General features: G+C 36.8%; 2 protein-coding genes across 2 annotated transcripts in view; one reads left to right on the top strand and one right to left on the bottom strand.

Moving 5' to 3' along the window:
• STARD13 (StAR related lipid transfer domain containing 13) overlaps positions 1 to 23,086 on the bottom strand; it is a 573,040-nt gene that overhangs the window by 440,163 nt on the left and 109,791 nt on the right. The gene's annotated exons all lie outside the window — the stretch shown is intronic.
• Positions 4,299 to 13,218, top strand: LOC117096357. Its single transcript, XM_033233695.1, has 4 exons — positions 4,299 to 4,473; positions 8,967 to 9,305; positions 12,257 to 12,359; positions 13,165 to 13,218. Exons 1-3 carry the CDS (start codon positions 4,299 to 4,301, stop codon positions 12,352 to 12,354), a joined length of 612 nt encoding a protein of 203 aa, XP_033089586.1. The 3' UTR covers positions 12,355 to 12,359; positions 13,165 to 13,218.

The following is a 23,086-nucleotide window of genomic DNA, read 5'->3' as shown; positions in this document are numbered from 1 at the left end:
TGTTCACCTATCAAGTTGTTTACATTCATTAAAGTTATTACATCTGGTAAATAAGTGGATTTATGCTTATATAAATTGAAAAGGCTAGGAAGTACATGGCAAGATCCCATGCAAATTTAAACCAAAGCGTTTGCTTACAATTTCCTCATATTTGGTGTCAATAAAACTTTCAAACACCTGAGCACCTCTTCCATGGAGACTTCCCCAGCCACCCTGATCATGACAGTGAAGACTGGATATAAAGCTCTAGGCACATGTTCAGCTCTTAACAAATGCTGAATGTTATTATGCTCTTCTCTGCTCTCACAGCACACTTCGTCATAAGGTGTTTCCCATTACATGAATGTGCCTCTTTTCTTCAATTACTCTCAAAGTTTCTAGAAAGGAAGGACATCTCTTATACTCACTTTATGTTCATCAGAATATTGGTCAGAACTTTGTGCTTACGATTTTTCAAAAGTAACTGACAACTAATCAATAAATAGAGGTAAGTGGGGTGATGATATCACAATAGGAATGCTCTGGGGCAAGCAAGGAAAGTCTATTAGCAACCCTGACATCACTCTTTTTGTTAGCTGGGTGTACTTTTCGCTTTTTCTATAGTCTCAGATTTCTCATCAATAGAACGTCTATTTTATGTCCCAGAGTCTCCTACCATAAAATATTAGGCCTTTACAAATTATATTATTTTGAGTTATCAGACTTTTAGAGTATCTTCTTTGGCATGGTGTTCAAGCTCAGTGACAGCCACATGAACGAACTGGATGATGCAATGCTCTGTGTCAAGTTTCCTCTAAGCAGTTTAAGAATGTTGTGCACCAGACAGGGAAAATAGCTGAAGAAGTAGGACAGAAAGAAGTGTGTATTTTCTGTCTGGTTTTAAATGTAATTCAACAGGTACACGTTGGAATTCAACATTTTTAAAAAGGTTTTTTGTTTATCAAATATTTAATTTAGTCATGTAATCCTTGTTTTAAAGATATTTGAAGCCACAGGCTGTTTTCTCATACATGTATTTTGTGATCATGTACAATATTAAGCAGGAGAAAAGGAACCTTTTCTAATGTATTTTTATATATAGAATACACTGTGGAAACACTATTAAAATTATTATAGAACATTTCAGTGGCCTTTGAATATATTTACCTTCTTCTTAATTTAAGTGTCAAGTATAAGCACTATGAGATTAAGGATTGTGCCTGTTTTAACATTATTTTATAAAAACGTATTTTACTTTTATTAGTCAAGTTGTGGTTATCTACCATCCAAACTATTCATGACAAATGAAACATTAACCCCAAAGATGAAAAGTAAAAAAAATAAAAATGTACCGTTTTCTTGATGAAAGAAGATGTTATGTCCAAATTCTGGACATAATAAAAGGAGAACTAGGTTGGGTGCAGTGGCTCCCTCATGCCTGTAATCCCAGCACTTTGGGAGGCCAAGGCAGGCAGATCACCTGAGGTCAGGAGTTCGAGACCAGCCTGGCCAATATGGTGAAACCCCATCTCTATTAAAAATACAAAAATTAGCCTGGTGTGGTTGTGTGTGCCTGTAATCTCAGCTATTCAGGAGGCTGAGGCTGGAGAATTGCTTGAACCCAGGAGACAGAGGCTGCAGTGAGCTGAGATCATGCCATTGTGCTCCAGTCTGGGTGACAAGAGCAAAACTCCGTCTCAAAAAAAAAAAAAGAGAACCAAATGGGTTTTCTTCATTACATAAATCTGAATACGACTAGCCAAAAATAAAAATAAAAGTGAAAAAAGCACTCACTGGAAATTTTAGCCCCAAGTCTTCATTTAAACTTAATATTGATGATTTCAAAGAAGTTTAGAAGAGTTACATACAAATATTCTTGAACTATAACAATTTCAGATCGATACAATTAAGTAAAAGATAATTTGTATTTTAAGGTTTTATCAGAGAATCAGAGGCAATCAATTAAAGATAAAATTGTATTTTAGTAACTTAAAAATACAACTTCCAGGAACAGATGAGAAAGAAAAACATCAATTAATTATTTTGATTTTCAAAATAACTTAATTATATTAATTAAAGATATAACAAAGGCCTGCTTCAAAGGAGGAGAAAGTTCTTAAAACATATTGGTTGTTTTGCACCAAGGTCAACTTTATTTTGAACATAAAAAACTTACATTCTTTCTCTTATCACAAAAGCTTAAGTAAATATGTTCTAGCCCTCAAATGTGACTATTTGTGTTTTGGGGATAAAGGGAAATTTGCACCCTTATTTATGGCTTCTTGTTTCTTTATAATAACCCCATTCAGGGAAATAAAAGGCACATTTGTTTTACTGATTCCATCTAAGCACATTATAAAAGGCGAGATGACAGTCCGAAAATCTATACTTAAGTTATTGGAATGGAAGAGGACTGAGTGATCCCTTATAGAACACACAGATGTCAGACTTAACACCTCAGCTAGTCCTCATCATGATCTGGAATAACAGCATCGGTGATTTTGGGGACACGAATAGAGCTGGGTTACAGGAAAGCTGCTCTAGATGTGACATTTCATTGTGTGTGTGCATGTAAATAAATTAAATATATAGGACTGTTAATCCTCAGTGATACAGTTAAGAGTACTTGATTCAAAGGTGGAAGATAAAATGGTAAGACGGTGAAGCAAAACAGAAATGGAAAATAAGACAATTAAATAGTATTGGTCGTTATTTAACATGCCATTACATCATATGTGTTTTTAAAGCCAGAAATTTATGAAATTTAGTGTAACATAATTTGGACTGTTTTATCATCAATAACTGTAAGAAACTTTTTAACTGTTCCAAGCTGCATTTGTTTATTCTATAAGTTAGGAAAATGAAAATGAATAAAAAATAATAAAGAAAATGAAGCTCAGGAAATAAGAATATTTGATTCTGAAATATATTTTCCTATCATGGGAGAGTCTCCTGAATCTGAGATGTTGTAATATTACTCAGTCCATATTTACTGCATGATTATGCTCTCTTGGTAGGATAAAAATTAGATAAACATTAGGAATGCATATGAGAGTTGACATAATAAAAACTGAAGCCAATGTCTTATATTCAAGGGGTTTACAACTCTCTCTGGGCTAGCACAATCTGAAAAGCAGGATTAAAAGGGAAAACCTGGTAGATACCTCTTTTAACAACATGCAACTATAAAACGCGGTTTTCCTCTTTAAAGAAAGAAGAAATTGCTTCTGCCAGCTTATGAAACAGAACTTCCCTGTGATGTCTGATGACAGCCTATCCTCCAATCTCTGTAAAAGTCACACTAAATAAATATTAATACACTGGAGCAGAGTTCAGGTTCCATTTTGTCATACAGTCTTAGCGAAACTGCCTCATTATATTGTTCTGTTGGTTTGTTAGTAACAAAATTCCCTTGCTATTCATATTAGAGCTGCTTTACATTAAATTTTATTCCACATTAAATAAACTTTTTAATCAGATTTTCTTTTAGGTTATTTTATCATAGTAAAAATTTTATTTTAGGTTATAAAAACAATTTCAGGATTCATTAAATAGCAGCAAGAGAGCAAATACCACGACTTGAACACTACAGATGAGAAAACTTTCAGAACAGTTCTGATCATGGCTTTCAATAAAATGAGTAAGTTGTTTACATAGCTGTGAGACAGGTTATTGTTTCACTGGTTTTGCATCCTAGTGCAGCGTTCAGCACTTAGTGGGAGTCCAGTCAATGTTTACTGAATAAAACAAACTAAGTGATGAGCAAGAAAATGAAGCTCAGGAAAATGAATCTGGAAATGTTGTGGCTTCCTAAATACTGCTGCTATGCAGAGAAGTTATGACTAACATTGGCCCTTGAAGTTAAAACTGTTTTTTTGTATAATTTTAAAAACAATAAAGAACCCATGATGTATCAGACATTTTACAAACAAACTTTTAAAAACTCAATCTTGGCAAGTACGTATCTTATTTGACACTTTAGGGAAACTGAGGCTCAGAAAAGTTAAATAACTTGCTCAATTACACCCATGTAGAAAGTGAGGGGTCTTGGATTAAATTCTGATCATTCGATCTTTCTGCAGTACACTCACACACCTGTGGGCAAGGTTTTCTATAATCATTCCTTGAAATTATGGTAAAAAATCAAATCCACTCTCGGGCTGGGAAGTGTATATTTCTTTACTGGCACCAAAAAAAAAAAAAAAAAAAAAACAGGAAAAGAAAAGAAAAGATGTATTTCTTCTTGTCTGACTAGAACATATGCTTGTATTTTAAGAGCACCAAAGGTGACAGACTGAATTTACAGCTACAGCATAGTCATGTTTGGCTTGCCTGGAAACAGAACTATCCTGATCTCTCAGCAAAAGGAACAGAGGGTGCTTCCCCATGCAGAAGACAGAGTCGGGCCAACTCTAAAGAGAACTAGGGCATTGCCTAGGAACCCATCTGTGGCAAGGGGCTATCACCACCAGGAGGTCCCACAAACGCCTCCAAGTAAGACGGAAAGTCACTTCCATGTCTTCTGTGTTGTTTCTGATGTTTAGAAACAAAAACTAGTGACACTAGCTCAGAAAAAAGAGCCTGTCTTTATTATCATCAAGACTCTCAGATTATGAGGATTTTTAAAAAAAACAGACCCCACCTCTGAACTGTGAAGAACTAGGGAAATCTGAGTAAAATACAAAAAGGATCTTGAGAGGACAAGATCCCAAAGAAGGGTGCAGAGAAGTCTGCCCATATGTGACTCACTTTTTCCCCTTACCTTATTCAACAATTTGGAAGTTGTTTCAAAGGCTGAGAAGTTACACAGATAATGGCAACTAAGAAGCAGAGAAGCTGAGAAGAGCTTCCTTTCAGGAGTCCACGAACGGAGAAAATAAAAATGGGAGTTCAGGGCCCACCAAAGAGGGAAGGCCTGACACCTCGGCTTTTAGCTGGGACACAGAAAGGACCACCCCCAAGAGTAAGAATGAACCTGAAATAGGCCAAACCTAACAAAGTCTGAAAACCAGTTTGAAATAATCTCACTTCCATATTAGATTAAGTTAGATTAAGGCGCTCTGCCCTTAGCCTAGCTTCCTAACAGAAGCAAAAGTAAACCCTTTATAGAAGAAAAAACACCACTCAGAGCCCAGTAATTTTTTTTTTTTCATAAACAAAGACAGCATTTCATAAAGAATTTCTGGGCATACCAGAAACAGAAGTAAAAGATAATGGAAACAAGATCCACAGATGATCCAAATATTGGTGTTAATGGGCACAAACTATCGAATTTCTTTTTTTTTTTTTTTTTGAGACGGAGTCCCGCTCTGTCGCCCAGGCTGCAGTGCAGTGTTACAATCTTGGCTCACTGCAAGCTCCGCCTCCTGGGTTCATGCCATTCTCCTGCCTCAGTCTCCACAGTAGCTGGGACTACAGGTGCCCAACACCACGGTGGGCTGATTTTTTGTATTTTTAGTAGAGACGGGGTTTCACCGTGTTAGCCAGGATGGTCTCAATCTCCTGACCTTGTGATCTGCCCACCTCAGCCTCCCAAAGTGCTAGGATTATAGGCGTGAGCCACTGCGTCCGGCCTTGAATTTATTAATACTAGAGATGTAGAATCTATACATAAGAAAATTGTAGAACTGAAATAAAATGATTCAACAAACTGAAAACTTAAACTAAAAAAATACACTTAGAATAAAAACCACGAAACGTGTAGGAAGAAACTTAACAATATATGTTCAATACCTGTATGCTGAAAATTACAAACAGAAATTAAAGATCAAAATAAAAGGAGACATATGCCATGTTCATAGATTGGAAAACTTAGTATTTTTAAGATGTCAGTTCTCTCCAAGTTGATGAATAAATTTAACAGAATCCCATTCAAAATCCCAGCAGACGTTTTTAGAAATTGAAATGACAATTTAAAAATTTATATTAAAATGCAAAGGGCTTAGAATGGTCAAAGTAATTTTGAGGAAAAAAATACTTCCACTATCTGATTTCAAGACGTATAAAGCTACAGTAATCAATACAGTGTGGGACTGGGTTAAGAACGGACATATTTATCCACAGAATTGAATAGAATACAAATTCAGAAGATCGGGAGATTTTTAATAAAGATGCCAAGGTAATTCAATGAAGAAAATGGTATTTTTAACGAATGCTACTAGAATAACAGCATTTCCATTTTGAAAAATATGACTATCAACCATTATTGTGCCATACTAAAAATTAAGGAGATCATAAACATAAATAAGATATATTGTGAATCTTAGAAATGAGAGGATTTTATGAACAGCTTTATGCTAATGAATATTTGGATATGTACAAATCCCTAGAAAAATACAACTTACAAACAAAAGCTGCTCTTTAAAAGATACTATTAAGAACATGAAAAAGCAGGCCACAGACTGGGAGAAAAATATTCACGACGTATACTTCTGACAAAAAAGGCATACGCATAGTATGTAAATAACTCCTACAACTCAATTACAAACAACTTAGTTTTAAAATGGGCAAAAGTTTTGAAAATATACCCACTTAATGGCTAAAACTAAACACTAAGAGTAGCAAGTGTTGGCATTTGATAAAAAGACCTGTCACCCTTTTAAACTATAGTAGTTCCCCCTTAGCCTTAGGGGTACGTTCCGAGAACCTAGTGGATGCCTGAAACTTCAGAGAATACCCTACCCTAAATATATTATGCACGAATTTCTTTTTATTTCTTCATAATTTCACAGATAGAAGACTAATTCTTACCAACCACTTGGTTCCTAGTGACCTTGGGTGATTCTTTAAGTCGAGAACTTTCACCTTTCCACTTAAAAGAAGCACTTTAAGGCTTCTTTTGGCATATCAAAATTGCCAGAATCACTACTATTGGGCCTTGGAGACATTATTAAGGAAAATAAAGGTTACTTGAATCCAAGCTCATTGATACGGTGATAGGTGATAACCGTGATAGTGGATGCTGAACAAAGGGAGGACACACGCTCTGGGAGGCACAGAGAGGGGCAGCATGAGATTTTATCATACTACTTACAACTTCTAGCAATTTAAAATTTATATTTCTGAAATTTTCCATTGAATATTTTTGGACCTTGGTTGACAGTGGGTAACTGAAACTATGGAAAGCAAAACCATGTATAAAGGGGACTACTATACAAGGATGTTTGATGAGTGCAGACACAAATAGATTTGATGGTTGGAATACACGAAAATTCTTGGCTTATGCTCACAATTCTTTTTTCAATAAAGTGTGAGGCAAAGTCATTAGTTGAGGAGGAAGTTAATAATTTGAAGAGGGAAAAGAATGAGGTATTTGGATTACAGAAGGAAAGGGTAAAGTCAGTAGAGCAAAAGAGTAGGAGAACTGATCAATATGCAGAGCCAATTTAGGTGTGAGATCACACTAGTCCACCCAACAGTTATCAGACTGGGCCCAAGCTCAGAAAAGATAAACGCACGCAGGGGTTCATCCATGGTTTGAGTTTTGCCGGGCAAGTGCTAAAAGTGAGGGGTAAGAGTTGAAGATATTTGCAAAGGAGTCAATGCCACTATTTCTGAATATACGTGTATTCTTTAAACTGTGAAGAGCTATGTTAGTGTAACTTAATAGTATAATGGTAGCAAAATGAAGCAATCTCTCAATTTAAGGTTGTTTATATACGATATAAAGATGGGAAAGTCGAAAAAAAAGTAAGCAACTCAATGGGGTATAGCCAAAGCTGAAGTATGCAATGATGAAATAAACTGATTCTTTATTCCACATAATTGATTTTAGGGTCTAAAAGCTATTTTGCAATCTTCCAGATCACTCTTTCAAGATCTATTACAGCTTCAGCTCTGACCTCTTTCACGTTTTCTAGTTATCTTCCAACGTTTTCCCCTTTTCTTCCCCTTTGGATATCTTGCCTCCTTCTTGCCCTATTTCTGACCAATCTTTAATGATATTGCAATATCCCCTTAGCTTTTACATAAACAGATGCCATGGTATCCTCACGTCACAGCAGCATTCTTTCCACTACCAACTACCAAGGTTATCTAAAGGTTTTAGCAAAAAATAATGAAATACACTTATTTGGCAATTTCGGACAATCTTTCTTATATCCTCTGCTCCATTGCTGTTTCTTTCAAAACATCTACTTGAATGCCTGTATTCCTTTCCCTCTGACTTTTACAAGTATTGTTTCTATATAGGCCATGGACTGCAAAGAGCTCTGAAATCCAGATAAAAGTGTTTACCAAGGCTGAAGAAAATTTCCAGGAGAACTGAGCACTTTGCACAGCTGACATTTTTAGAATTAGTTTAAAATTAAACAGGGCGGATGCAGACTCATCCAGATTTTATTTCTGCAACACACTTGGTTGTTTCCTTGCAGTATCTAAAAACAAAGCCAACGCACTTTCAGAAACTACTATGGTCCTCTAAAATTTAAAAGTGAAAACGTGACAAAATTTTCCTTTGGAACACATCTGCACAAGAGGTTCTCCTTTGGTTAAAATTTGATGAAAGACCAAGGCCACACCACAAAACACAGGATATAAAACTGTGTATTGACAAAAATTAAAAACTGACACAACTCCCTAAGAAAATCGTTTGCTAAAAAGTTTAAAAATCACGAAGACATGCTTTCTTAAATAATTTTAAAATCTTTTTGGTTCCACACGAATAGTCTATTTGTCTGTGTGCCCTTTTTATTCTTTGTGACACCCCTACCTTCTCAGAATAAACACTTAAAAGATGAACCGGGGGATCAAGCCGGTTCACTAAGATTTAGAAGGGAAGGCTGGTCCGTCTTAGTACTGAGACCGCACCCAGACTGCACTTGGATCGCTAAAGACTAAGAAAAAAGTACAGATCCAGTTTTGCCTCTTATACCATTCACGTTCCACAAAGCCTTCCAGAAACCTGACGCACAGCCAGAACCCCAAACCCCGTGGGCGGGATTAAAAACAAAACCCATTACGCCACCATTGCCGCCTTACCCGCCTAGCAAACGTGCAAAGATGGAAAAAGACGTATACGCCGGCGGCACCTACGTCCCCAAAGTGCGCAAGCGCATGGCAAGACCCCGCCCCTCGCGCTCCCGCCAAGACGTGGCGCGCGCACCAGCAACTAGGGCCCGCTGGCGTCGCCCCGGGCTTCCGCTCCGAGGCCCGTCGGTCGCCGTTCGGTTCCGGTTCTGGCCCCGCCCTCACGCGGGAACCCTCCAGAAGTCTTAATATCCGGGACCAGAGGCTGGTTACGGCGCGCATTTCCGGCAACGAGCGCAAAGGAAGGGATCCGGTGACGCCTCTTCCCGTCTGCCCAGCGGCCCAGGCTCTGGCTCTCGGTGCGGCAGCGCCATCTGGTGCCCAGTCTCCCGCCACCCGTGAGGTGGCATGCGCTGTTCTCTCGGAACCTTCCAGAGAAACCGCGGCCCCTGCTTTCCTTTCTCCCGCCCTGGACAGGGAGGGACCGGAGTCTCCGCCCCGCCGAGTTCCCGCGCGACTCTGAAGCGGAAGCTGCTTGTAGGAGGCGCTTTACAAACCCAAAATGGAGCGGAAACTAGGTTCTTTCTCTAGTTTTAAGTCCAGAAGAAATGGTTTCATTTTTTGCTTCCGTATGCGTTGTTGCTGGGTCATTCCCAGTCTTCTCCATATCAGTTCTTTAATCTGTGAGGACTGGGACCCTGTATTAATTGCCTGGTAGGAAGATGGCACGAGCTTTGTGGCTTACATTGGCCTCTGCTGTAAAAGCTTTTTTTTCCTTTCCTCTATTAAAACGCTATTGTAAATGCCTGCTATGTATGTGTTAGGAACCCATCGAGAAGCAGAATGTAGTAATTTGCTTTAAAATAGGCCATGGAAATTTCAGAAAGGTAGCCTCCGAAATGCTCAGACTGAATGTAGATTCGTTTGCATATCATTTTTTTTTAGATAATCAGAAAGGAAAAATAATTCCCCCAAAGTTAGCAAAATCAACACATTTTCCTTTAATGAGTTTTTTGTAAACCTAGATTTTCCTGTGAGCTTGGAGTACTGTTGTTTTCAGTGTTTCATTGGAATGGTGCTGTGGATGTCAAAATATACAGTGAAACAAATTTCCTTTAGATTTTAGATAGCACATGTTAACTTCGCTCTTTCATTGTGTTTCTCCTATAGTAGTGGTTCTCAAACTTGAGCACGCATCCAGATTCTCTAGAAGGCTTGTTAAAACAGATTGCTGGGCCTCAACCCCAGAAGTTATAACTGGGAGGGAAGGTCTGGGGATAGAGCTGAGTAAGTGTAGCTCTAATAAAATCTCAGGTGATTCTGATGCTAGTGGTACTAGGACTACACCTGGAATAATTTAGAGTGCAGGATTGCTTTGTCGATAATGCTTTTTGCTATTGCAGTAGAGAGGCGGTACTAAATTATACTGGTGATACTAAGCCTGCACAAGTTAGTAGTCCTTTTGACTCCGTGGATGGGAAGTAGTAAACTAAACCCTAGAACCAGTAGAGAACTACGTAAATGAAATTTCACAGATTAAAGCAGCCAGTTCATAGAAATGTATTCTGTATATGATCATGTGATAGAGGGTGCTGTAATACCAAGTATACCAAATATTTCAATTATTATAAAGTAATTGTTCTTTAGCTGTTAAATTAGAAATGACTAAAATTAAGGACAAAATAGTTTAAACAAATATACTAATTTTACCCTTTAGAAGATGCCAGGTTTTTTCAGTCTTTCGCGTTTCTTCAAGTTCCCTTGTTTTACGGAATTCTCTAACCCCAGCCCACTCCCATGCCTACCATGTCATTTATAAATGTACACAGTGCTTACATTGTAGAAAATGATCATCTCAGAACTTGTCTCACCTTTGCAGCAGGACTTTTCTCAATTCTGTCAATCTGACTGTGCCACTGCCTTTACTGACACAGTAATTAAATCACACAGTGATTAAAATGTCCTGCACACTGTAACTCTTATGCTTGCTACAAATAGAAATACAGATATTGTTAGATAAGTTTATGTTTGTGATAATCAGTTCCTAAAATGTAGAAAGCAGTTGGTTTTCTGGTTCTCAATTTTATTTAAATCACTGTTATTTTGTTTACTGTACTTAAGTTTCCCCTACTCTGCCCCTCTACCCTGAATGAAAAGAAAAAAAGATTGATAACAACTGTCTTAAAACCATGGTATTTCCCTAATAGGCTAGTACCATGTATTTGGATAATTACTGATGAATCCTTTAAATCAAGGAAAGGTGCATGGTTTTGTTTCATTTTGGGGTTTTTTTTGGTTGTTTTTTCTATTTTTTTGAGATGGAGTCTTGCTCTGTCGCCCAGGCTGGAGTGCAGTGACCCGATCTCGGCTCACTGCAACCTCTGCCTCCCGGGTTTAAGCAGTTCTCCTGCCTCAGCCTCCCTAGTAGCTGGGACTACAGGCGTGTGCCACCACACCCGGCTAATTTTTTGTATTATTTATTTTTTTTGAGACGGGGTTTTGCTCTTGTTGCCCAGGCTGGAGTGCAATGGCGTGATCTCGGCTCACCACAACCTCTGCCTCCCGAGTTCAAGTGATTCTCCTGCCTCAGTCTTCCCGAATAGCTGGGATTACAGGCATGTGCCACCACTGCCGGCTAAAACTTTGTATTTTTTTTTAGTAGAGATGGGATTTCTCCATGGTCATCAGGCTGGTCTCGAACTCCCGACCTCAGGTGATCCACCCGCCCTGGCCTCCCAAAGTGCTGGAATTACAGGTGTGAACCACCGCACTTGGCGTAATTTTTTATATTTTTAGTAGAGATGGGGTTTCACCGTGTTAGCCAGGATGGTCTCGATCTCCTGACCTCGTGATTCACCTGCCTCAGCCTCCCAAAGTGCTGGGATTACAGGCGTGAGTCACTGTGCCTGGCCGGAAAGGTGCATGTTCTTTGCCTCATTTTAAACCTATCTTATAATAAAGTCACTAACGAAGCAGGCAGATAAGATGTACAGCACACTTCATTAGTAATGCTACATTTCATATACCTGCTGTGTTTTGGGAGCATTATTGCTATCATTTGGTTTGTTGGATCCCTCCAAATCTCATGTTGAAATTTGATCCCTAGTGTTGGAGGTGGGGCTTAGTGGGAGATGTTTCAGGCATGGAGGTGGATCCCTGACACATGGCTTGGGTGCCCACCTAGTAATGATGAGTGAGTTCTCCGTTAGTTCCTGCCAGAGCTGGTTAAGAGCCTAGCACCTCCCTCCTATCGATTTTCTTGCTTCTCTGTCTTGCTTCCTCGCTTACCATGTAATCTCTTCACATGCAGGTTCCCCTTCCCCTTCACCCATGAGTGGAAACAGCCTGAGACCCTCCCCAGAAGCAGCTGCTGGTACCATGCTTCTTATACAGCCTGTAGAACTTTGAGCCAAGTAAACCTCTTTTCTTCATAAATTACCCAGCCTTAGGTGTTCCTTTATAAAAAAAAAAAAAAATGGACTAAGACAATTATTAAACAACCTTATTCTGTTGACTAAAATAAGTATTTTATGACATTTATTTATTATGGCTGTTAACATTGCAATTCATCCTGGCTAATTTCATCAGTAAACACTCTTATGAAATGATACTGTAGTTTACTTTCAACCGAGAATTGGTTGAATTTGATACAGTAATTAGATTAGGATTCCCACATCAGATTTTCTTTCAAAAATATTTCCTATTATTATGTGAAAGTCTCCTTTTCTGATTTTATTCTCTTATTTTCTAAGAACATAATATGTAAATGGTTGTATAATGATTATTTGTGGCAAAAAGCATTTGTCTAAGAAGAAATAAAAAATAAGTTGATTCAGCTGTTAAAGATGTCTTAGAGCTTTTTGGCAGTATATTTGCTATAATCGATAGACATTAATACTTTTAATTTTAGCCTAGTAGTACTAATAGTCACATTTTGACTAAGTATTGGACCAATTTTTTTTTTCTTTGTCATTCATTGGTATTTGAATCTCTGTAGCCTTTATACTGCCCTATTTTTGAGCTAACAGTTCTCAGACTTTCAAATCTTTTCGTTTGCCACATTTTAAATCTCAAACTACCTATAGTTTATACTAAGTTACTCTTTGGAAATACGTTTGACTATTCTGCTAAACTCATTTTAATGACCATGCTGTTTTGTGATGACCTAAATGTATTATTATGTTGTCAGATTACTTTTTTTTTTTTTTTTGGATGCAGTCTCACTGTATCACCCAGGCTGCAGTGCAGTGGCGCAGTCTCCACTTACTGCATCCTCCACCTCCTGGGTTCAAGTGGTTCTCCTGCCTCAGCCTCCTGAGTAGCCGGGATTACAGGTAAGATTAATATTTTTTATTTGTTATCAATTTAAGTCTAATACATACTCTAATGATAATTTTTATATTTCATATATGAATAAATTATAATAATTCTTTTAAAATGAGAGTATTGATATAGATCATACATTTTTTGGAATAGCTCATTTTAAGCCCCTGATGCTTGATATGGATAAAATATTTTAAATGTTTAATAAAATGTTGAAATATATTTAAGTTTACCAACTTGAGTCCTGCCAATTATAATACTTTAGAAAAGATAAAAATATAATAATACATTTATATGGCTTTTAAGTATTTACAAAAATAGTCATTTCCCAGCAGGTGTTTTTCAGCTCTTATGATATAGTGTTTACTTATTCTTTTGGCCATGTACTGATCAGAATTAGTCATTAACTTTACTAAACAAGTAGATTTAGTTTGTCAGCCTTGATGGTTGGGTTACACAGATGTATCTATGTGTCAACCCCACTGTTTTAAATATGTTCCTATGCCAGATGAGATTTAATCCTTTTAAGCGAATTTCTATTAAACACTTTGTGTCAGTTTCAGTAATGTCTCCCCAATAAACATTCCTACTGTACAAAATTTTACATATGTGTATTTACATATTTGTACTTTTTTCACAAATGTGGGAATTTAGGATACTATGTTTGTAAAAATATGGATAATTTTTCTTAAAGATAATTTTTAAAATTACAACAAAACATAGGGCCCTGAGGAGAGGAGGTAAAATATATGGAAAAGCAAGTATATGTAGATAATTTTGTAATGTAACCTTGAGAGAAATATAGAAAACTGAGACAAAATAAGCCAAAGGAAAGCAATCGGAATGTGAAAGCTTTAGGGTAGAGCAGTGTTCTGCTGTGGTCATTTATGCCTTGGCATTAAGTTGTTTTGAATGAAAACAATGCATTTAGTCCGGCCAGGTGCAGTGGCTCACGCCTGTAATCCCAGCACTTTGGGAGGCCGAGGCAGGCGGATCATGAGGTCAGGAGATCGAGACCATCCTGGCTAACACGGTGAAACCCCGTCTCTACTTAAAATACAAAAAATGAGCTGGGCATGGTGGCGGGCGCTTGTAGTCCCAGCTACTCAGGAGGCTGAGGCAGGAGAATGGCATGAACCCGGGAGGCGGAGCTTGCAGTGAGCCGAGATCATGCCACTGCACTCTAGCCTGGGCAACAGAGCGAGATTCCATCTCAAAAAAAAGAAAAAAAGAAAAATAAATAAATACAACAATGCATTTGGAAGGATTTTAAGAATATATCACAGTGCACTGGCATTTCTTCTTCAATTTTGCTAAGCTAAATAAGGTGACTGACTAATAAAACTTAAAAGCACTGTTCATTTCATGAGGATCCAAGAAAAAATATTTTGTATTTTTATTTATAAGAAGCAAAAACATATTCACAAGAATCTTAAGTGATTAGTAGGTTAAGGAAATAAAACGTTTGTTAGGAAGAAGGAATACTAGTTATTGAACAATGCCAATTTTTTCTATTTAAAAATACTTAAAATGCCATTAGTTGATTTATTTAATGAGCCATCAGCCTTTGTTTTAGATTCACTATAACTCTGATCTCCTAAACCTGCTTTTCCTATCAGGTTTTCAATATTTCATCCCTGCTTTCTTTTACAATATAGTTTTTGGGAATGTAACTATCATGTTGATAAGTAATGCTAGGTGAAGGAAAAATTTAAAACAACTCCAATACCAGCCGGTGATACACCATAGAAAAATAAATGAGCCAGAAGTAGGGGAAGTAATTTTTTTTGGAGGAAGAAAACAGAAATGAGAACAAGAGGACATGGCAAACTCCTGAAAAACTGACCAAGTTCCTCTTCAGTCTTGTAACAGAATTTGGAAGATGTTCTTAGCATGCAACCGTTGGTTGAAAAAAACCCAAATGTACAAGGGCCATCAGTTCTTAAAAGTGGAATAGTGCATAGAAAGCTTATTGACACAGCGTAGCAGTTTGATGAAATGGACTGAAACCATTTCTGTGGAGTGGACTCATGCAGAATATGTGATGCCTGATTCACATGGATGAATTAATGACATCACAGTTAGGGTGAAATACATGACCTAAACATTTTTGATGAGAATTTCTGCTGGATGATGAGCAGAATCTTTATCAAGCAGTACCAAAATGTTGCAGTCATTAATCATTCAGTCTAGATTCCCTACAGTGAGCAGAGCCACTAGTACCAAATGTTTGTGAAACCAATCACAAAAGATATCCCTGATGCTCTATGCCTTTTTATTAGCATAATAATTTACTGGTAAGAAATTTACTCCTTGAAAACAAGAAGGATGTAAGCTTTTGTCTGTCATAGCAAGGTTACCTGTACACATGCCTGCTGCCTTAGCACATCCCGGAACAGTTATTCTGTCCTTAGCATCCTTAATTCCTATTGAAGCTGTCTCACCAACTGTAGTCAGTGTTTTTCTGGTGCAATAATGCCAAAACAGTCATGTTTCATCAGCATTACAGACCTGTCCTGGTATCAGAGTTTCATCAGTGATGACCTTGGTAACCTCATCAGTGAATTTCTACCTTGCTTCATGATCAGGAGATGGTTTATTACTACAAACCTTTAAAACCTTAATGTTGTGCTCTTTCTTAAATTTCTGCAACCAGCCTTCTGAATATTCACAGTTACCTTCCATTTTCAGTTCATCGTGATAGATTTTTGCAAGTTTCATGTTCAGCATACCATGAAGTGGCATGTATTCACAGTGACACTGATGGTTCCATTCTTTTAATACACATTCAAGGACTTCATATTTCACTCCATGCATGGCTTTTCTCTTTTTCATCACTTTCAGCACAGAACTTCAACAATGTATCCTTCTCTTTCTTCAGGTCATATATCATGGTCACTCCAACACTATACTCTTCAGTAAGACATTTTCCACTTATACCACCACCGTCCAGTTTCTTCAATAGCTTGACTTTCTGTGCCATAGATATGTATAAATGCTTCCTCTTTTCTTTACTACTGTTACTCATAAAGGTATCTGCAGATCTTTTTACATTCTCAACAATATACCACAGAGAAGAGAATAAGCAAAACAAAGCAACATCATGAGTAAGACGTAGGTCTTGGCCTCATGTAGGGCATTACGGCATGTAGGGCATAACCTGCCATTGGTGTGTCTTGCCTGACATATGCCATTTTATTACCCTTTGTGGGTGCACCTGCATGAGGAAATCTGGGGCATATGTGGAAAAGATATTTCACAGCTGAAGGGGGCTGGGAGGGTCTCTTTGGAGACATTAAGTAAACTGTGTGTTGTGTATCTGCATTTTGACTGTGATCCATCACATGAGGTCAAGTGTGGAATTTTCAACTTGTGACTTCATGTCAGCACTCAAAGTTTTGGATTTGGGGGAATTTCAATTTTGGATTTTCAGATTAGGGACGCTTAAAATGTAATTTCATTACGAGTAAATATATTAAATTTCCAAAAACCAGAGATTGTCAGGCTGGATTTAGAAAAGCAAACAAGATCCAACTATCTGCTGTCTACAAGAGACAAACTTTTTCTGTTTTTTTGAGGTGGAGTCTCACTCTGTCGGCCAGACTGGAGTACAGTGGTAGGAGCTTGGCTCAAAGTTTCCTTCTCTGTGCATCAGAACATTCTCAAGGGCAATGACAGAGAAGCACAAGGGAGTAAGCTGCCATATAATTTAAACTAATAAACTATTTCATGAGAATAAAAACCATTTAAGATTGTAAAAAGCCAAATGTAAAAAGTTGTTTTGTAATAAAGGTGGAAATGCAATCTCATTTATAGAACAGAAACAAAGTAATACTTTAAGAGGAAAAAAATAGTTTCCAGTTTCTCCCAAGGTTTTTTTCATTCATTATCTTTCTTTCCATCACTTGCTCGTTCTGTGACTGTGAGCAAGCTACCTGCAAGGTACATACCTCTCTATGCCTCAGTTTCCTTATCTATAAATTGGGGATGATCTAATACTAATATCTGCCTCACAGGTTGTTAAGGTTAAATAAGTCAATATTTTAAAAACAGAAGAGTACCTGCAAAGTATTAGGTACAATAAGTGCTTGTTAAATAAAATTTAAAAATAAATGACTAAAGCACATTTATATACTTTCTTTTAAAATATGGCCCTATTGGTAAGATATTTTTCCCAGCTTGCTTTGAACTATTTGTACTTAGCTTTTGAAATTAAAAAAAATACCAGCCTGTCTGTACGGTAGAGAGAAAGAAGGAAATAAAGAACGATACAGAAAAAACGAAGGAAAGAAGTGTAAGAAATAGAAAGGAATTACTAAGTTTTCTTTAGGAAAAGGGGCAAAAGTTTTGACGCTGCTCAGAAGCAATGTTACACTGATTCTTCTCACTTTCTACTTGCTGTTATGCTATCCTAGGCCCTGAAAATGGTTATAAATACATTAAGACGTGACTCCCATATAATTCTAAACGTTTATTCTGACAAATTAACCAAGTGATTATAGTAGTACTCTGTCTGCTAATATAAGGCTACTGCTGATACGAAGCACAGAGTTCTCCCAATATTAAAGCTTTGTTTTTTGCTATCAGTAAATCCTCAGATTCAGTGTCATCCCTGTCTAATCAAGTCACTCATCTGGAAATTAGTACATATCCTAAGAATTGAAGACAATACAGTGTTAAAAGTAATAATAGTTGACTCTTAGATTTCATGTTTTTAGCATATGATAGGCAGGTTTATATTACAATTTTTAACGAATCTGTTAAAATTCTCTATTTTCCCAAAAAAAAAATCTTTTCAAATGATTAGCAAAGACTGTTCAGTTTCTTCATTTGCCCTCTCTGTGTCAAAAAATTAGAAGAAAGGTTTGGAAAATGCTTTTGAAGATGAATACTTTTATGTAATTGTATTCTAAACTATATTAACCTGCTGCATTTATTTATAATGAGTTTTTAATAATGTTATGTTTTGTTTTCCCAAAAGTATCCCCTATTTTATTCAACTAAAAGTTCTGTTTATATGTAATACATAAAATTCAGATATACCTTAGACTTGAAAGAATTGGAATACCGTAAAGTTGGAGAATAAAGAAATTAAGAGAACTTCAAAGTTTGTATACTTGGTGTTAAATATTGACGTCTTTCCAAAATTCATATATAGAAGCCCTAACTCCCAATGTGATGATATTAGGAATTGGGGTCTCTGGGAGGTGATGAGGCTTAGATGAGGTTGTGAGGGTAGAGCCCCCATGATGAGATTAGTGTCCTTATAAGAAAAGGAAGAGGCCAGGCTCAGTGGCTCACGCCTGTAATCTTAGCACTTTGGGAGGTCGAGGCGGGCAAATCACAAGGTCAGGAGTTCAAGACCGGCCTGGCCAACATAGTGAAACCCCATCTCTACTAAAAATACAAAAAATTAGCTGGGCGTGCTGGCATGCACCTGTAGTCTCAGCTACTTGGGAGGTGGAGGCAAGAGAATCTGTTGAACCCAGGAGGTGGACGTTGTAGTGAGCCAAGATCACACCACTGCACTCCAGCCTGGGCAACAGAGTGAGACTCCATCTCAAAAAAGGAAAAGAGACACTAGAGCTTCTTCTCTGCCATGTGAAGATACAGTAGAAGTAGTCTGCAAGGCAAGAAGAGAGCCCTCACCAAGAACTAAGTGTGCCAGCACCTTGATCTTGGACTTCCCAGCCTTTAGAACTATGAGATATATTCCTGTTACTTAAGCCATCTAGTCTGTGGTTTTTTGTAAAACCAAATGCTAAGACATTTGGATTTTCAGGTTCTGAGAGCTTAATATGAAAAAAAAAACTGTTGCTGACATGGTAGGTAATGTTTTAAGGATGGTTTGTTTTTTCTTTCCCTATGGCTGTCCACATAGCTACCCCACACTATTGTCTTATACTTACAAGCAGGATATTCAATATTAGTGCAACATTAGTTCTTACCTTTAAATTATTGTTTTTCTCTAGTGGAACTTCAAATTGGTCTGAAAACTTAAATACATAGGTTTTAAGTTTAAACTTTTTAAAAAGTGAAACTGTCCTTATATGGACTGCTGCAAAGCATAATATCCTAAGAAAACGAAGTAAATTACTTTAAAGGGAAAGGGATTAGTCTTCAAAATGGGAAAAACTTGGGTTCGTTTTTTTCCCCTTTTCAACAGAATCTAGGATGGCAAAGTGACATGGGAAATGCCACCCCTAAATCTAGACAGAGTGTACATAATCAGTCTTGCATACCGTGGGTCACAATAAAGGAGCCATTTTAGCATCATAAACATTGTTGCCAAATGAATTTGAATGGGTTTTGGCAGCAACAGATCAGAGAAAATAACCACCTTTTAGAATATATAACTTAAAAATTCATTTGTAAGCACACAAGCTATCCACCATTTTTACATTCTTAAAACATCTCATTGCCCATCTTTAATTTAAAAATATTTCAAAGTCAGTAATATTTTCAGGTAAGTTTCAGGTATTTGTTGTTATGCTTTGGTTAAACTGAAAGGATTTGCAGACACACAAAATCAGAGCCCTTCAAATAATGCCTCACATAATTAAATGCAATCTTGTGTTTGGTTTGAGTTATTTCCATCTCTCTTTATTCTGCAATCTGTTGACAATAGCCAGCCAACTTACATTCTTTGGACTGATGACATATTTTTAAAAGGCTGTCAGTGTGGGCATTACTAAGCTTTATAAAGCTGTTATATCTCTCAGAGGCCACTGTTGCCAGCATTGCAGTAAAAATGTGTAAGAATCTTGTCTATGCTACCTCTTTAACCTTTTCATTTCTTTTAGTTTGGTACAGAAATTCATAAACTTGTAAAATTATTAATCCAGATAACTTGGAATGGATTTTCTTTTTTATTCTGGATTTCTAACAGATAGATGTTAGCCTTGCATGAAGAAGAAATCCAGAATGTGGTTGATTTTGGTTAAAAAAAAAGGAAAATACAAGTCTATAGAATTTATTCTAGGGCTTAAAATCTTTGTAAAAAACATAGACTCTTTATGGCCACACTAATAAAAATTATTTGCTTGAATTTTTATTATTTTCATTCTGCAACTGTTTACTTCCAAATTGAAGATGTTTTTCCCTGACAGACTCTGTGATCTCTGTGATCACTTTTAGAAATATTCTATCTTCTTACTTTCTAATTGTGTTACTTAGAAATGTTTCATTTCCTCTATTGCATTTCTTGTCTTTTTAAAAAATGTCTTTTTGAGTGTCTTTGGACATGTGTTACAAATTGGATTTTAAAGATCTGTGCCAGTATACCTGCCTCAAATTCTTTACTGCCTCTGCCAGTGTATAAAGTTTAATACCATTAGCAGCGGTGAAGTAACTTCAGTCGCTCTTCACTTTAACTCTTCCTAAATTAGTTGCTTTGTAAAGCTATTGCTAATCCCTTGCAATCCAGAGATATAAAAAATATTATACTCTAACACTTACTTAGTACAGCATAGAGATAATTTGCAGCACTAGTCAAAGAATTCCAAAGATGTCATCATTTATAATGACCCCACCCTAGGGCCATTATTTTACTACGTAATATGACTAATGTGCTGTCATTTCTTTCTGCTTCAACTGTAGCTGCAAGTTAAAAAGTAACACATTTTGGCCTTCAGTTTTCTTAGCCTGAAAGAACTGGTTATCTTTTTTAAAATTTAGCGGCTTATTTCACTTCAGGTTTTTCAAAATATTCATATCTGAGATAACATCTCCATTGCCGAGGATAGTGAATGAGTTATATTCTTGAATGTTACTTGATTCTGAACGTCATTTAAATGCTCCCTTTTTCATAGGAGATACAGATCCAGTATAAATATTGTTTGAATGTATCTGATGTAGTAATATTTGAAGATACGGGATCAAAATTTACCAGATCCAAAGTCAAATCTTCACATTTATTTTAGCTATTTACTGCCTTTAAAAAAACTAGAAAAGTTTATTTCTATCATCCATAATTTTCTTTATGGCCAAGTCCTCAAAGGACTTAACTTCTGTTGATTCTCTAATCTGGCTGTCTACATCTTTTTACCTATATGACTTTTCTCACATTTTTCTCTTTGCCTAGAATAACTTCCATTCCCACATGTTCAATGTCTATCTAACACTTAAGCTCAGGTCATATGATACTTCAGGAAACCTTCCTGGACTCCCCCACAAACAATAAGTAGTCTGTTTTTCATCTGAAATTATATGGTAATTTATATACATTTTTAACTTTACATATTTCTAAATAGGTTCAAGTAAATAATGTACATACCACTAAATATTCTGAAGTCTAGGGGTTCTGTCATACTCATCTTCATATACCCTAGAGTACCAAGTAGGTCCTCAATCTATGTTTATTGAATAAATAGTGTATACAGCAAAACGGTGTTCATTTTGGGGAAAAAGAATAACCTTACCTAAATTGGTTGATTCAAAACATTTTTACAAATATGCTATATAAAATAAAATATCAATTAATAATTAAAAGCAAAATTACATAACAGACAACTTCCTAGCATTAGTTGAGGGGAAAAAGAAAACAGCCAAACAACCAAAGAAGCCCTTGGCACCAAGGTAAAATTATGTTTCGCATAAGCTGTTGGAGGATCTAAGAATGAATGTAGTAAGATACTGCTAAGGTAATTTTTACTAAGGTTTGATTTTTAAAAATTAGATTTGTTGCTTTTGGTCACAAATGATATGTAACCTAGGAATCAATTGAATCAAAGATGTGAAAGATCTCTACAGGGAAAACTATAAAACACTGTTGAACGAAATTGAAGAGGACACAAAAAAATGAAAAGATATTCCATGCTTATGAGTTTGAAGAATTAATATTGTTATGACAAGCAGTTCACAGATTCGATTCAATCCCTATCAAAATACCAATGATATTCTTCACAGAAATAGAAAAAAATCATAAAATATATATGGAACCCCCAAAGACCCCATATAGCCAAAGCAATTCTGAGCAGAAAGAACAATGCTGGAAGCAGGCAGCCCACTACCTTGACTTCAAATTAGACTATAAAGCCATAGTAACCAAATCAGCATGGTACTGGTATAAAAACAGATACCTAGACCAATGGAGGAGAATAGAGGACCCAGTTTTAAATCCAAGCATTTAGAGCCAACTCATTTTCAACAAAAGCACCGAAACATACAATGGGGAAAGGACAGTCTCTTCAGCAAATTGTGCTGGGAAAACTGGATAACCATATACAGAATAATGAAGCTAGACCCCATCTTTCACCATATACCAATATCAAATAAAAATGTATAAAAGACTCAAGTATAAGCCTGATGCTATGAAACTCCTGAAAGAAAACTTTGGGGAAATGCTTCAGGACATTGGTCTGGGCAAAACATTTTTGTATGAGACATGAAAAGCACAGGCAACAACAGCAAAAATAGGCAAATAGGATTACATCCAGCCCAAAAGCTTTTGCACAGCAAAGGGAAAGAATCAAAGTGAAGAGACAACCTACAGAATGAGAGAAAATATTTGCAAACTATCCACCAACAAGGGATAAGTAACCAGAATATATAAGGAGCCCAAACAACTTAATAGCACATACACAAAAAATCTGATTTAAAAAGGGCACAGCTGGGCACTGTGGTTCACGCCTGTAATCCCAGCACTTTGGGAGACCGAGGCAGGCAGATCACCTGAGATCAGGAGTTCAAGACCAGCCTGGCCAACATGGTGAAACCACATCTCTACAAAAATACAAAAATTAGCCGGGCATGGTGGCATGCGCCTGTAATCCCAGTTACTTGGGAGGCTGAGGCAGAAGAATCACTTCAACCCGAG

This window comes from Trachypithecus francoisi, unplaced genomic scaffold, assembly GCF_009764315.1.
Source record: "Trachypithecus francoisi isolate TF-2019V2 unplaced genomic scaffold, Tfra_2.0 Contig01461, whole genome shotgun sequence".
Lineage (NCBI taxonomy): Eukaryota > Metazoa > Chordata > Mammalia > Primates > Cercopithecidae > Trachypithecus > Trachypithecus francoisi.
This window is presented reverse-complemented; position numbering and strand designations above follow the sequence as displayed.